This window comes from Ranitomeya variabilis, chromosome 1, assembly GCF_051348905.1.
Source record: "Ranitomeya variabilis isolate aRanVar5 chromosome 1, aRanVar5.hap1, whole genome shotgun sequence".
Classification (NCBI taxonomy): Eukaryota; Metazoa; Chordata; class Amphibia; order Anura; family Dendrobatidae; genus Ranitomeya; species Ranitomeya variabilis.
The window spans coordinates 837,635,459-837,651,485 of record NC_135232.1 but is presented as its reverse complement, the minus strand read 5'-3'; the positions used below and the strand labels follow the sequence as shown (position 1 = coordinate 837,651,485).

Sequence of the window (16,027 nt, the reverse complement as noted above, 5' to 3'; positions counted from 1 at the left end):
TGATTCCGGCCCAAAACATGACTCCTCCACCTCCTTGCTGTTGTTGCAGCCTTGTTGGGACATGGTGGCCATCCAGCAACCATCCACTACTCCATCTATCTGGACCATCCGGGGTTGCTCAACACTTATCAGTAAACAAGAATGTTTGGAAATTAGTCTTCATGTATGTGTGGGCCCAATGCAACCATTTCTGCTTGTGAACACTGTTTAGGGGTGGCCGAATAGTAGGTTTATGCACCCCAGCAAGCCTTTGAAGGATCCTACACCTTGAGCTATGAGGGACTCCAGAGGCACCAGCAGCTTCAAATATCTGTTTGCTGCTTTGTAATGGCTTTTTAGCAGCTGCTCTCTTAATCCGATGAACTTGCCTGGCAGAAATCTTCCTCATTATGCCTTTATCAGCACAAACACATATGTGCTCAGATACAGCCACAAATCTCTTAACAGTACGATGATCACACTTAAGTTTTCGGGAAATTTCTAATGTTTTCATCCCTTCACCAAGGCATTGCACTATTTGATGCTTTTCAGCAGCAGAGAGATCCTTTTTCTTTCCCATGTTACTTGAAAACTGTGACCTGCTTAATAATGTGGAACATCATTTTTAAGTAGTTTTCCTTTAATTAGAATCACCTGGAAAACTAATTATCACATGTGTTTAAGATTGATTTCAGTGATCCATTGAGCCCTGAGACACAATACCATCCATGAGTTTATTTGAAAAACAAAACAATTAAATCTTTATCACACCTAAATCCAATTTGCATAATAATTTGGAACACAGTGTACACTATATACGATGGTGTTACAGGTTATAGAACAAAGCAATCAAAAGATCACAGGTTGAAGTCTCCTAAGAGGACTAAAAAAATAAAGCAAAAAGTTTAAAAACATATAAAAATGCGAATTACTCACCATTTGAAAATAAAGAAAATAAGTAAACATATATAGTACTTCCAAATCTGTAAAAGTTCCTCTATAAGTCTACCAAAGTATAAAATTAATTAACCAGTAAACGGTGTAAAAAGAAAAAAAAAGAATTGAAACATCCCAATGGCATTTGGTCACTACACCTTTTTAAGAAAAGAGTAATAAAAAACGAACATCAAATGTACACCAAAGTGGTATCAACTTGCCAAGCATAAAGGAAGCTCCATTGACGGAAAAATAAAAAGTGTTAGAGTCTTGGAAAAAGCGACAGAAACCAAACATTTTTTGACACATTTTTAAATAATTTTTTACTACTTTAATAAAAAAAAGTCTATGTAAGTTTGGTAATGCTATAATTAAAACAACCTGAAGAATTATTTTTCTAGGTCATTTTTACCATATATTGAATGCTGTAAAAACAAAACCCAATATAACTTGGTAGAATTGCTTTTTTTCGTCAATGTCATTCTAATTGGAATTTTTTTTTTACCATTTTTCAGAACTTTCGTAAAATGAATGATTTTGTTTAAAACTACAACTCGTCCCGCAAAAAACAAGCTCTCTTGCGTCTTTGTCGATAGAAAAAAACTGAAAAAATTGTGCATGTGTAATTTTACGACATCAATAGAATATTGGGCAAACCTGGATTGTCCTCTCTCAACATGGCCAACATAGCAGATGCTGTCATTATGTTTAATACTGTTGATTTGTAGTAACATTTAAAGTATCAGCAACCTGCACATGGCAGTATGGTCGTTCACTGGTTAGCAGTGCAGTCTTGCAACGCTGGGGACCTGGGTTCGTATCCTAACAAGGATAACATCTTCAAGGAGCTTGTATGTTCTTCTGAAGTTTGCATGGGAATTTAGACTGTGAGTTGGGTCCCAATGTGGACAGTCATGTTATTTGTAAAGCAGTGTGAAATTAAAGGTTCTAAATAAGCAAGTGAAACACTTACAGTCATATGAAAAAGTTTGGGCACCCCTATTAGTGTTAACCTTTTTTCTTTATAACAATTTGGGTTTTTATAACAGCTATTTCAGTTTCATATATCTAATAACTGATGGACTTAGTACAATAAACCTCATTTAAATCCAGAAATATTACTAACAGAAAATGTGCAATCTGCATTTAAACAAAATTTGACAGGTGCATAAGTATGGGCACCCTTATCATTTTCTTGATTTGAACACTCCTGAGTACTTTTTACTGACTTCCTGAAGCACTAAATTGGTTTTGTAACCTCATTGAGCTTTGAACTTCATAGCCAGGTGTATACAATCATGAGAAAAGCTACTTAAAGTGGCCACTTGCAAGTTGTTCTCCTGTTTGAATCTCCTATGAAGAGTGGCATCATTGGCTCCTCAAAACAACTGTCAAATGATCTGAAAACAAAGATTATTCAACATAGTTGTTCAGGGGAAGGATTCAAAAAATTGTCTCAGAGATTTAACCTGTCAGTTTCCACTGTGAGGAACATAGTAAGGAAATGGAAGAACACAGGTACAGTTCTTGTTCAGCCCAGAAGTGGCAGACCAAGAAAAACATCAGAAAGGCAGAGAAGAAGAATGGTGAGATCAGTCAAGGACAATCCTCAGACCACCTCCAGAGAGCTGCAGCATCAACTTGCTGCAGATGGTGTCACTGTGCATCGGTCAACTATACAACGCACTTTGCACAAGGAGAAGCTGTATGGGAGAGTGATGCGAAAGAAGCTGTTTCTGCAAGCACGCCACAAACAGAGTCGGCTGAGGTATGCAAAAGCACATTTGGACAAGCCAGTTACATTTTGGAAGAAGGTCCTGTGGACTGATAAAACCAAGATTGGGTTGTTTGGTCACACAAAAAGGCGTTATGCATGGCGAGAAAAAAAACACAGCATTCCAAGAAAAACACTTGCTACAGTAAAATTTGGTGGAGGTTCCATCATGCTTTGGGGCTGTGTGGCCAATGCCGGCACCAGGAATCTTGTTAAAGTTGAGGGACGCATGGATTCCTCTCAGTATCAGCAGATTCTTGACAATAATGTTCATGAATCAGTGACGAAGTTGAAGTTATGCAGGAGATGGATCTTTCAACAAGACAATGATCCAAAACACCGCTCCAAATCTACTCAGGCATTCATGCAGAGGAACAATTACAATGTTCTGGAATGACCATCCCAGTCCCCAGACCTGAATATCATTGAACATCTGGGATCATTTGAAGAGGGCTGTCCATGCTCGGCGACCATCAAACTTAACTGAACTGGAATTGTTTTGTAAACAGGAATGGTCAAAAATACCTTCATCCAGAATCCAGGAACTCATTAAAAGCTACAGGGAGCGACTAGAGGCTGTTATTTTTGCAAAAGGAGGATCTACAAAATATTAATGCCACTTTTATGTTGAGGTGCCCATACTTTTGCACCAGTCAAATTTTGTTTAAATGCAGATTGCACATTTTCTGTTAGTACAATAAACCTCATTTCAATCCAGAAATATTACTGAGTCCATCAGTTATTAGATATATGAAACTGAAATAGCTGTTGCAAAAAAAACAAATTTATAAAACATTAAGCTTAAGATTAATAGGGGTGCCCAAACTTTTTCATATGACTGTAAATACATTTGCATAGTGACACATTCGAGTACGGTTTCTATGAAGCATGGTGTGCAGTGACGTAACTTGAAGCTCATGGGCCTCAATGCAAAAGCTTCAACAGGGCCAACAAGTATTTCAAGTCTTTAATAGTATTGAACTTTTTATACAGCCAAATTAACTTTTTGGACCCCTTTGGCTCCAGAGCCCAGATGCAATTACAACCCCTGCCCCTATTGTAGTTACGCCTTGGTATTGTGACCAACAAGTGTATTGTCATCACATACCAAGCATGTATCCCCAGCCATACAAACAAATCTTCCTCTGCCGATCCTTTACAGCACAAAATTAACCAATACCTCTTCAATCTCTACCAAGTATCCACCACAAGTTGAGAATTCGAAACCATCATTAAAAACAGAGATGCACAACACTCCAGCAAATCAAGACTTTCTCGTTTCTAACAGTGGAATAATGACATAGTTAGATTTTATTCTAATGTCAGACAAGCTGAGCGCATGCTGCTTAACTTCTTTAAACAGTTACCATGGAAATGCATTTGCTGGATCTGATATCAGACCATGAGGTAACGGTAGAAACAGCGCTTAGTTGTATTGACAATTAAAACCACATCTGCAAAGGGGATTTAATAAAACAACAAACTGTAGAAATTGTGTATCTTGAAGAATTTATGACAGAAACAGTCTAATTGGGTGAGTCAAGTCAGCAGTAAGAAAAATATCCATTTGCTTTCAACTTTTATTTAACTGCTATTATTAGACTTAAAATTTGTCAATCAAAAAAAACTAATAAATATGCAAATGGAAGGCATCTTAAGAAAACAGTGATAAATATAGTGCTTTCTATTTATTTACAATATCCATGTTTTGTCTATCACCTGTCAACATTATCTACATTATCGATCTATCTATCTATCTATGTATAATGTCTATCAATCTATCTATCCTCTATCTATCTATCTATAGTGTCTATGATTTATCCCATATCTATGTATCTATGTATAGTGTCTATCATCTATCGATCTCATATCTATATATCTATGTATAATGTCTATCTATTATCTATCTATATTTGTTGTCGGTCATCTATCCATCTATCCCATATATATCTATCTATTTTTCTCATCTCTATCTATCTAATATCTATCTATGTATCTATCTAGCTATCTGTCTATGTATAGTGTCTATGTATAGTGTCTATCATCTATCTATTATCTATCTAATATCTATCTATGTATAGTGTATCTATCTATCTCTATTATCTATCTATCCATCTATCTCTCTATATCTATCCTTCCATATATCCCATCTATCTATCTATCCATCGATCTATCTATCCATCCATCCATCCATCCATCCATCCATCCATCCATCCATCCATCCATCCATCTATCTATCTATGTATCTATCTATATCTATCCCATACATAGATCTATATATCTATCTATCTATAAATCTATCTATCTATCTCTATCTATCACATATATATCCATCTATCTAAAAACTATCTATCAATCTATTATCTATCTATCTATCTATCTATCTATCTATCTATCTATCTTTTTATCCCATATCTATCACCTGTCAACATTATCTACATTATCGATCTATCTATCTATCTATGTATAATGTCTATCAATCTATCTATCCTCTATCTATCTATCTATAGTGTCTATGATTTATCCCATATCTATGTATCTATGTATAGTGTCTATCATCTATCGATCTCATATCTATATATCTATGTATAATGTCTATCTATTATCTATCTATATTTGTTGTCGGTCATCTATCCATCTATCCCATATATATCTATCTATTTTTCTCATCTCTATCTATCTAATATCTATCTATGTATCTATCTAGCTATCTGTCTATGTATAGTGTCTATGTATAGTGTCTATCATCTATCTATTATCTATCTAATATCTATCTATGTATAGTGTATCTATCTATCTCTATTATCTATCTATCCATCTATCTCTCTATATCTATCCTTCCATATATCCCATCTATCTATCTATCCATCGATCTATCTATCCATCCATCCATCCATCCATCCATCCATCCATCCATCCATCCATCTATCTATCTATGTATCTATCTATATCTATCCCATACATAGATCTATATATCTATCTATCTATAAATCTATCTATCTATCTCTATCTATCACATATATATCCATCTATCTAAAAACTATCTATCAATCTATTATCTATCTATCTATCTATCTATCTATCTATCTATCTATCTATCTATCTATCTTTTTATCCATCTATCTACATCTTTTGATTAGTGATTTCATGGTTAGAACAGCTATAAATGACCAAGGAAAGGATCAATTAACATTTATACACAAAATTAAACAAATTCCATTAATTGCTGCCACAATACACTGTATTTTCATCCAAATTGTTAGTGAAAAAGACACCCAACGATGTAAGACAACCATAAGAAAATGGAATATTATAGTAGAATGATTCATCATCATAGTTCCACATGACACTACCTGCTAATTTGGTTGCTGTCAAAGCAACTGCATTACTATTTGCCTATTATATCAAGCATTAAAGGGTCACATAGTGAAGAGAAATAACAGCAAGTTTATCTGGTATTTCGATCCATATGATAAAATCCCAGCCTAGGGACCACAACTTGCAATAACAACTAGCAGAGCAAAAAGCAAGGTATCCTTATAACAGTGTACTTACTGATTCCTGTGTGTGTCTGGCTGAATGCTGTAGCCACCAGCCCTGGGAGCAGAGTTTCTCTTAATGCGGATGGAAGAGTCATCATATTTCATTCATTTACCCCACCAAGTAGAAAATAGTCTTAGTACAGGAGCGAGTGTCTACGTAGAAAGTGATGCCGCCGGTGAATAGTCAAACACTTCAGAAAGAACGATCTGTTAACTGCTTCTTTATAATGAAAGGAATCTGCTGCTTTCCTTTCCTCCGGCTCACATTGGATGAAGACCTAGTGATATTTCAAAACCTACCAACCAGAAAGCCCGTATGCCTTCACCACGGAATTTACCTATTCAAGCATCTCACTAGGTAGCAGTTTGAATCACAGAAAAAGAACTGCTCGTTCCTGTGAACGACACAATATTGATCATTTTGACCATGTCGCCTTGTGCTAATACCAATTTTTATTTGCATGTCAATGACTTTCACAGAGACAATTAAACCAACCGGCAACGCTCTAATTAACATTACCATTAGCAGTAAATTCTGGAGTGCATCATGCCCTGTGACACATGCCTGCCTCATTCTTTCCTAAAAGCATGACAATGGCATTAAAAGAGCCCACTAGTCTGCAGAAAATGGAGAAAAAACACATAGCACGCTCAAGTTGCCAGTGCCTAGAAATCACTCATTAAATTAAGGAACTGCAGGTACCCATGCCCACAAACAAGTAGCAGACACAAATCTAAGAGGATTCCTGTGCAAGAACAATATATGGGCCCTTTGCAGTCCAGTACCTCATCATAATGCACAACTTCACCTGCTTTGGAAGCAGAAGTGGGCCCTTCACCTCTTGGGCTCTGTGTGGCTCCACATGCTGCACCAATGGTATGTCTGCCTCTGCCACCACCTTATTGTGGATCAGTTTCATATAGAGCTGTAACATGTTTGCCAAAGAAGTCCATGAAGACTCTTTTGTACCTCCCTCTGTATGCCATTAGGCATACAGAGGTTTTTCACAGCTTGGTCCATCAAACTATTTGTATCCTGGTATTCTTCCCTACTGGCATAGCTTATAGTGGAGAACATTTCTGCCTGTGGAGTTTGACAAGAGTGAACGGCAGCTGCAGGCTGCATTTTTAGGCTGGAGGGTCAATAGCCATGGCCCCTTACCAGCCTGAGAATACCAAAAGGCAGCTCTGAGCTTTAGCAAGGCTGGTTGTCAAAAATAATTTAAAAAAGCAGCTTGGGGACTGCTCTATTCTTGATAACCAAAGTTGCTGAAGCTGACAGCTGAGGATTGCAGCCCTCTGCTGTGAGTTTTGCCACGCTGGTTATAGAAAATACGGGGGAACCCATGCCTTTTTTCATTTATTTATTTATTTTTTTATAGCGCAGGCTGCGGCTGATGAATACCCCCATCAGGTGCTCCTGCTGTAACTGTTATTAGCGTCAGTAGGGGTATGCTGATAGGAGTAACAGTCCCATAAGCTGCCGCCTGCTGTCTCTATTTATCACTTAAATATATCTCCTCATCATCATCATTCTTCCCTACTCGCGCCGATTGCCAGCAGAGCAGAGAAGAATGATGAGAGCCATGTTCAGCACCCGGCACTGGGGAACAGCGCTTACTGTGACGCTTCTTCCCTGGTGCCCATCCATGTGGTACTGATGCAGCACACGAGCAGCACACGGATGCCACATGTGTGCCGCAAACATTACACAGATGGACAATGACATCTCTGGTACTGGAAATGTCAGGATGTGTGAAAGAGGCCTTATAGCGGGTTTTTATGTTTGCTAGCTGTCACACACTAAACGGCGCTCTTTATTGCAAAAATATTTTATGCATCACCACATTTTGAGAGCTATAATTTTTCCATATTTTGGCCGACAGAGTCATGTGATGGTTTGTTTTTTGTGGAACAAGTTGATGTTTTTATTGGTACCATTTTTAGGCACATAACATTTTTTGATCGCTTTCTATTCCGATTTTTGGGAGGCAGAATGAACAAAAAACAGCAATGCAGGAATTTCTTTTGGAGGGGGCGGTTTATGCCGTTCCGGGTGGGGTAAAATTGATAAGGCTGTTTTTTTCTTCAGGTCAGTACAATTACGACAGTATCTTTTTTTTATTTTTTTTATGCATTGGCGCTTTTATACAATAAAAACTATTTTATAGAAAGAACAATTATTTTTCATCGCTTTATTCTGAGAGCTATAACTTTATTATTTTTCCACTCATGGAGCTGTGTGGTGGCTTGTTTTTTGTGGGACAAGATGACGTTTTCAGCGGTACCATGTTTATTTATATCCATCTTTTTGTTTTATAGGTGGGGTCGTTGTAGAAGCAGCGATACCAAATATGTGTACTTTTATTGTTTTGTGTTTTTTTCGTTAAAATATTTATTTAGAGATAGAATATATTTAGATTTTTTTTCTTATTATTTTTGCTCGTTTCATTTAAATATTTTTACAATTATTTACATTTTTTTTTACTTTTTTCTAACTTTTTTACTTTGTACCACTATGGGTCAATAATTTTTTATAGTCTGATCGCTTCTATAGCATGGAGATGAAACAGCATCGTCATGCCATAGAAACTGTCAGCTGTGCACTGACAGAGAGACTTGCTGACCATGCACTGTGCATGATCAGCAAGTTTCCTAGCTCTGGTGACCCTGATGCCGTCATGACGACTTCGGATCACCATGGAAACGATCAGAACCCTGTGTCACGCCACAGGGTCTCCGATCCAAAGGCAGAGGTGCTATCAGCCCTCTGTCGGCATCCGGAATGCAGCAATCGTGTTTGATTGCAGCATTTCAGGGGTTAACATGTTGGGAGCTGTCTGTGACTGCTACTGGTACCTAGCGCCGGGTGTCAGCTGTCAGAATCAGCTGACACCTGGCGGCGATCGCCCGCGCATCCATTACGTCTAATGTCAGGGTACGTCTTATGTCAGAAAGGGGTTAATTATAAATAGCCACATTCCCCACCCAATAAATATATAAATGAATTAGAACCTGTACTCTTTCCCCAAATTCATTTACAGTCACACTCGTGCATCCTCAACGCCCCCACTCTGTAACTCCCGCTCCCCCTATTCCTTATATTTACATGCCCCCCTCTGCCCAATTCATTATGTCATGTCCTCTCTCTCCAACCTTCACCCTCAATTCATCATCATATACTGTCCCGATCAACGAGTCTCAATACATCATTAGTGATGAGCAAACCTGTTCGCCACTACTTGGTGCTCGCTCGAGCGTCGCAGTGCTCGTGATACTCAGAGGCAGGGCTGTATTTGCCACTAGGCACTCGAGGGCACGTGCCTAGGGCAGCGACATTGCGGGGGGCGGCAACTGAGCAAGGGTTTTTCTTTTTTTGTTTTGTTTTTTTTTAAGTCCCAGGTCACAAGCGACCGACCGCCCTGCCTCCCGCCTCCCGCCCCCTGCCTCCAAGTCCCACCCGCCCTCCTTGAAGACAATACTCACAACTCACACCGGGTAGGAGGGGGGCGCGGAGAGCAGCTGCACCATCCAGGAAGTGTCTTCTTGCACCGCAGCTCAGAGCAGTCACGGGGTCTCCCCCTAAGGAGGAAGCATGGGGCTAGAGAAGGAGAAAACCGACGCTCGCATCTTCATGGACGAGGACGAGTTCAACCGCTCCTCTGCCCCTCTGCCCCGATGCTGAGGGAGAAATCGTATGACAGTCAGCCGGACCGAGACCCGCACAACCTGAACGGGCACCTGAAGGTGAGTGCTGCGCAGATATAGCAGAGCCGAGCGGGTTACTGGCAAACTCCCCGCACGCCATCCAAGTCCTGCTCTGCCACCCCTGTGTATGCCAGGGCACGGTATATACCTGGTCCTACGGGGGAATATATGAGCCATATGCATGGCTCATATTCCACCCCCCCTGTATGCATGGCTGATGGGCCATCAGCCATGCATACAGGGGGGTGGAATATGAGCCATGCATACAGGGGGGTGGAATATGAGCCATGCATACAGGGGGAGGGGTGGAGAGATGAGCCATGCATACAGGGGGGGTGTATATGAGCCATGCATACAGGGGGGGTGAATATGAGCCATGCATACAGGGGGGTGAATATGAGCCATGCATACAGGGGGGGGTGAATATGAGCCATGCATACGGGGGGGTGAATATGAGCCATGCATACAGGGGGAGAGTGTGAGCCATGCATACAGGGGGGGAATATGAGCCATGCATACAGGAGGGGGGTCATTATACAGTATCATGGAGAACTGTGTGTGGCCATTATACAGTATTGAGCATCATGTGTGGCCATTATACAGTATTGAGCATCATGTGTGGCCATTATACAGTATGGAGCATCATGTGTGGCCAATGGCCATTATACAATATAGAGCATCATGTGTGGCCGTTATACAGTATGGAGCATCATGTGTGGCCGTTATACAGTATGGAGCATCATGTGTGGCCATTATACAGTATGGAGCACTGTGGCCATATTTTTTCGTTTATAATTATTGTATATAAAACAGTATGATCAGCAGTGCTAAATGGCTGTGGTTGGGACGTGGATATGGGTGTGACTAGTTGTGAAATGGGTGTGGTCAGAGGCGTGGCCTAAAATTTGGGATTGTTTTGTTAAGCTGACATGTGCGCGCAATGAGCAAGAGCGGAATCGCGATCTGCCCGCGCCCATTAACTAGTTAAATGCCGCTGACAGCGGCATTTAACTAGCGCTCCCGGAAGTGCTCACACCGTTGACCCCCGTCACATGATCGGGGGTCATCGGTGCATTGCCATAACAACCAGAGGTCTCCTTGAGACCTCTATGGTTGTTGATGGCCGATTGCTTTGAGCGCCACCCTGTGGTCGGCGTTCAAAGCAACCCTGCATTTCTACTACATAGAGGTGATCTGTGCTTCACCTGTATGTAGCAGAGGCGATCGTGTAGTGCATGCTTCTAGCCTCCTATGGAGGCTATTGAAGCATGCCAAAAAATTTTTAAAAAAGTGTTTAAAAATATAAAAAAATAAAAAATATATAAAAGTTCAAATCACCCCCCTTTCGCCCCAATCAAAATCAACAATAAAAAAAAAATCAAACCTACACATATTTGGTATAACCGCATTCAGAATCGCCCGATCTATCAATAAAAACAAAGGATTAACCTGATTGCTAAATGGCGTAGCGAGAAAAAAAATCAAAACGCCAAAATTACGTGTTTTTTTTTGTCTCCGCAACATTGCATTAAAATGCAATAACGGACGATCAAAAGAACGTATCTGTACCAAAATGGTATTATTAAAAATGCCAGCTCGGCACCCAAAAAATAAGCCCTCACCCGACCCCAGATCATGAAAATTGAAGACGCTACGGGTATCGGAAAATGGCGGAATTTTTTTTTTTTAGCAAATTTTGGAATTTTTTTTTACCACTTAGATAAAAGAGAACCTAGCCATGTTTGGTGTCTATGAACTCATAATGACCTGGAGAATCATAATGGCAGGTTAGTTTTAGCATTTGGTGAACCTAGCAAAAAATCCAAACAAAAAACAAGTGTGAGATTGCACTTTTTTTGCAATTTCATCGCACTTGGAATTTTTTTCCCGTTTTCTTTTACACGGCATGGTAAAACCAATGGTATCGTTCAAAAGAACATCTCATCCCGCAGAAAAATAAGCCCTCACATGGCCATATTGACTGAAAAATAAAAAAGTTATGGCTCTGGGAAGGAGGGGAGCAAGAAATGAAAATGAAAAAAACGGGAAAAACTCCGGGGGTGAAGGGGTTAATACAGCTATGGCAGGGTAAAATTGATTCAGGAACATTTTTTTTGGCAGAAATGTTGTAATTTAAATATAAAAGTCACTGCCCCATTTGTAATGTAATGACATGAGTCCTGTACCATCGGCCAAAAGCCACATGGTATATAGCACCTTTCTTATTATACAGGGGATCGGATCTTGGATAGTTACCCTATAGGGAATATTGAAAAAGTTTAATAAAGTAATACAGCATTTAGCATATTGCTATGCACTTGCTCGATATATTTTTTTATCAATGTTATTAAATGAGAGTTTTGACTTTTCAATATGTTTTACACCACTTTTCTGGTAAAAACCCTGGGGAATAACCCTTAATATGGAAATATTCTGAACTTTAAAACTATAAGATCATCAACCTAATAGCCATGTGTTGTGCATTGCTGTGTGTCTTATGTAGTATTTATAGGAAGATAACATTATGAGTCTCTAGTGCAGTTATGGAAATAGTATTTTATCTAAAGAATATTTTTTTCCTATGTAATTCTAGACAATGCTGCATCACTGCATATACCATGCAAAACATGGCAGCCGTCTGTATGTTTGGTGTTACCGCTGATCACAGCCATTGCCCCATGGGTGATAATATGGGTACAACAGCTACAGTGTCAGACTGGGGTGCCAAGGGCCCACCAGTATCTATCTTCAGGGCCCCCCTTTTTAGCTACATGCAAATGTGATATTCTCCTCAATCACAAATTTACATAACAATGAACTGGTTAGATTGTTAAATGAATAAGAACCTGACTTAGGCCGGGGTCCCACATGCGTGTTTTACGGACGTAAGAGCGCAGAAACTACGTCCGTAAAACTCGCATTACATACGGCACAATTATTCTCAATGGGGCTGCTCCTATCAGCCGTATATTACGGATCCGTAATATACGGCTTTCTACGGCCATACAAAATCGCAGCATGCTGCGTTTGTCAGCGTATTGCGCAAAAAAATCGCCAATGAAAGTCTATGGGGGCGAGAAAAATACGGATTCCACATGGACCAGCAGTGTGACTTGCGAGAAATACGCAGCGGTGTTAGTGAAAAGTCGGTAATTCAATTGCCGGCTTTTCATTTCTCCTGCACAAACCCGACAGGATATGAGACATGGTTTACATACAGTAAACCATCTCATATCCCCCTTTTTTTTTTGCATATTCCACACTACTAATGTTAGTAGTGTGTATGTGCAAAATTTCAGCGCTGTAGCTGCTAAAATAAAGGGTTAAATTGCGGAAAAAATTGGCGTGGGCTCCCGCGCAATTTTCTCCGCCAGAGTGGTAAAGCCAGTGACTGAGGGCAGATATTAATAGCCAGGAGAGGGTCCATGGTTATTGGCCCCCCCGTGGCTAAAAACATCTGCCCCCAGCCACCCCAGAAAAGGCACATCTGGAAGATGCGCCTATTCTGGCACTTGGCCACTCTCTTCCCACTCCCTGTAGTGGTGGGATATGGGGTAATGAAGGGTTAATGCCACCTTGCTATTGTAAGGTGACATTAAGCCAGATTAATAATGGAGAGGCGTCAATTATGACACCTATCCATTATTAATCCAATTGTTTGAAAGGGTTAAAAAACACACACACACATGATTAAAAAGTATTTTAATGAAATAAACACAGCGGTTGTTTTAATAATTTATTGCTCTCTCAATCCATTTGCAGACCCTCGCTTGGCAAAATAATAAACGCACAAGATACATACCCTCAGCTGAACCGTCACGTCCCACGAGGTAATCCATCTAAAGGGGTTAAAATATTTTACAGGCAGGAGCCCTGCAAATGCAGCTGTGCTCCGTGCCTGTAATCCCCGGCGAATGAATGAAATGTAGGTCATTGACCTACATTTCCTTCAGTCACGGTGATGCGCCCCCTGGTGGATGTCCTCATATGACCTGGAGCGTGGGAAAAAGTTCCCAGGCTGCAGTTCATGAGAACATCCACCAGAGGGCGCCTCACCGCGACTCAATGTAAGTACAGATCCAGCTTTCCTTTCAGCACCCGGGGGATTACAGGCACGAGCGAGTGGTTTATCGCAGCTCGTGCCTGTAATATTAGTTAACCCCTTCAGATGGATTACCTCGTTGGACGTGATAGGACATCAGAAGGTATGTATCTTGTGCGTTTATTATTTTGCCAAGCGAGGGTGTTGCTGATGGATTGAGAGAGCAATAAATTATTAAAACAACCGCTGTGTTTATTTCATTAAAATACTTTTTAATCATGTGTGTGTGTGTTTTTTAACCCTTTCAAACAATTGGATTAATAATGGATAGGTGTCATAATTGACGCCTCTCCACTATTAATCTGGCTTAATGTCACCTTACAATAGCAAGGTGACATTAACCCTTCATTACCCCATATCCCACCGCTACAGGGAGTGGGAAGAGAGTGGCCAAGTGCCAGAATAGGCGCATCTTCCAGATGTGCCTTTTCTGGGGTGGCTGGGGGCAGATGTTTGTAGCCAGGGGGGGCCAATAACCATGGACCCTCTCTAGGCTATTAATATCTGCCCTCAGTCACTGGCTTTACCACTCTGGCGGAGAAAATTGCGCGGGAGCCCACGCCAATTTTTTCCGCCATTTAACCCTTTATTTTAGCAGCTACAGCGCCCACATTTTGCACATACACACTACTAACATTAGTAGTGTGGAATATGCAAAAAAAAGGGGGATATGACATGGTTTACTGTATGTAAACCATGTCTCATATCCTGTCGGGTTTGTGCAGGAGAAATGAAAAGCCGGCAATTGAATTACCGACTTTTCACAGATATCGCGCTGAATGAAATCTAAATACAGAATATATATATATGTGTCTCAATGACATATATATATATATATACTGTATATATGTTTTAATGAACATTTGAGCACATAAATCCATTAGATGTCGGTTTTGCAAGCCTGCGCGAAAATCTCGCAGTACGGATGCCATACGGATTACATACGGAGGATGCCATGCGCAAAATACGCTGACACACCCTGACTACGGATCAATATTTTGGGAACATTTCTCCGTATTAGGGCCGTAGTACGGACGTATAATACGTGGCATATTGTCTTACGTCAAGTGTGACCCCAGCCTTAGTCTGTAAAGGGTGATTCAATGTACTGCTTATATTAGATGGTGGTGTCCCAGTCTTGCACAGGGGCTCACTGGAGAATTCTCCTGTTCTCCGGTGGGCCAGTCCAAGCCTGAACACCTATACCCTGCAGAGATAGTGCCATAAATGTATTGCTCAGGATGCTAATAACTAACTTTCATCATTGTAAATATAAGGCTATTTTCACACATCAGTTTTTTGTATCAGTATTTCATCAGTATTTGTATGCCAAAACCAGGAGTGTCCCCAAAAGAGAGAACAGATGTCAATCTTTCAATCTTTCTTTTTTACTGTAAGTTCCACTTCTTGTTTTGGCATACAGACATTAATGAAAAATACTGACCAAATACTCACGTGTGAATGAGGCCTAAAGCAGATGACACCAAGATGATAAAAAAAATGGAAGCTGAGTTGCGATTGTTGGCTATGAACAACAAATCCGTTTTTGTTTTTTGACAATTTACATCTTTCTGTTCATTTTAGAAGTCAAATGAAGCACATTAGTCAGTGCAGCATAAATTAGGAATTTTTCTTGATTTTCAGCTACATCACTCTCAGGCTTCTACCTTCAGTTGATGACATCATAGGCTTCTTCCCTCCTTTATGACATCACAGCTAATGGAATGTAGAACAAACTGTGATGTCTGCAGCAAGCAGTCTTCATTCCATCAGATGGATCTCAGACAAGAATAGCATTTTCTCCATACATGGAATAGTTTTAGGTGCTAATCCTAGATGGTTCTTCAAGGAAATCTAACCTTAGAACAGCAGGTAAGGATCATTCCAGTTTAGATTGTTGTGACATTTTGACTTTTTCCTGACTGGACGGGTTTCCATTGTAGTGTAAATGTCAAGGACTCACAGTGCAGTGACAGGCTGTATATT

At 40.2% G+C, this 16,027-nt stretch overlaps 1 protein-coding gene across 1 annotated transcript in view; it reads right to left on the bottom strand.

Moving 5' to 3' along the window:
• ARHGAP24 (Rho GTPase activating protein 24) overlaps positions 1 to 6,579 on the bottom strand; it is a 1,388,018-nt gene extending 1,381,439 nt beyond the window's left edge. The window contains exon 1 of the mRNA XM_077275809.1: positions 6,245 to 6,579. Coding sequence (XP_077131924.1) covers positions 6,245 to 6,329 — 85 coding nt within the window. The 5' untranslated portion in view covers positions 6,330 to 6,579. The remainder of the gene's footprint in view (positions 1 to 6,244) is intronic.
• Between the last annotated feature and the right edge of the window lie 9,448 nt (positions 6,580 to 16,027).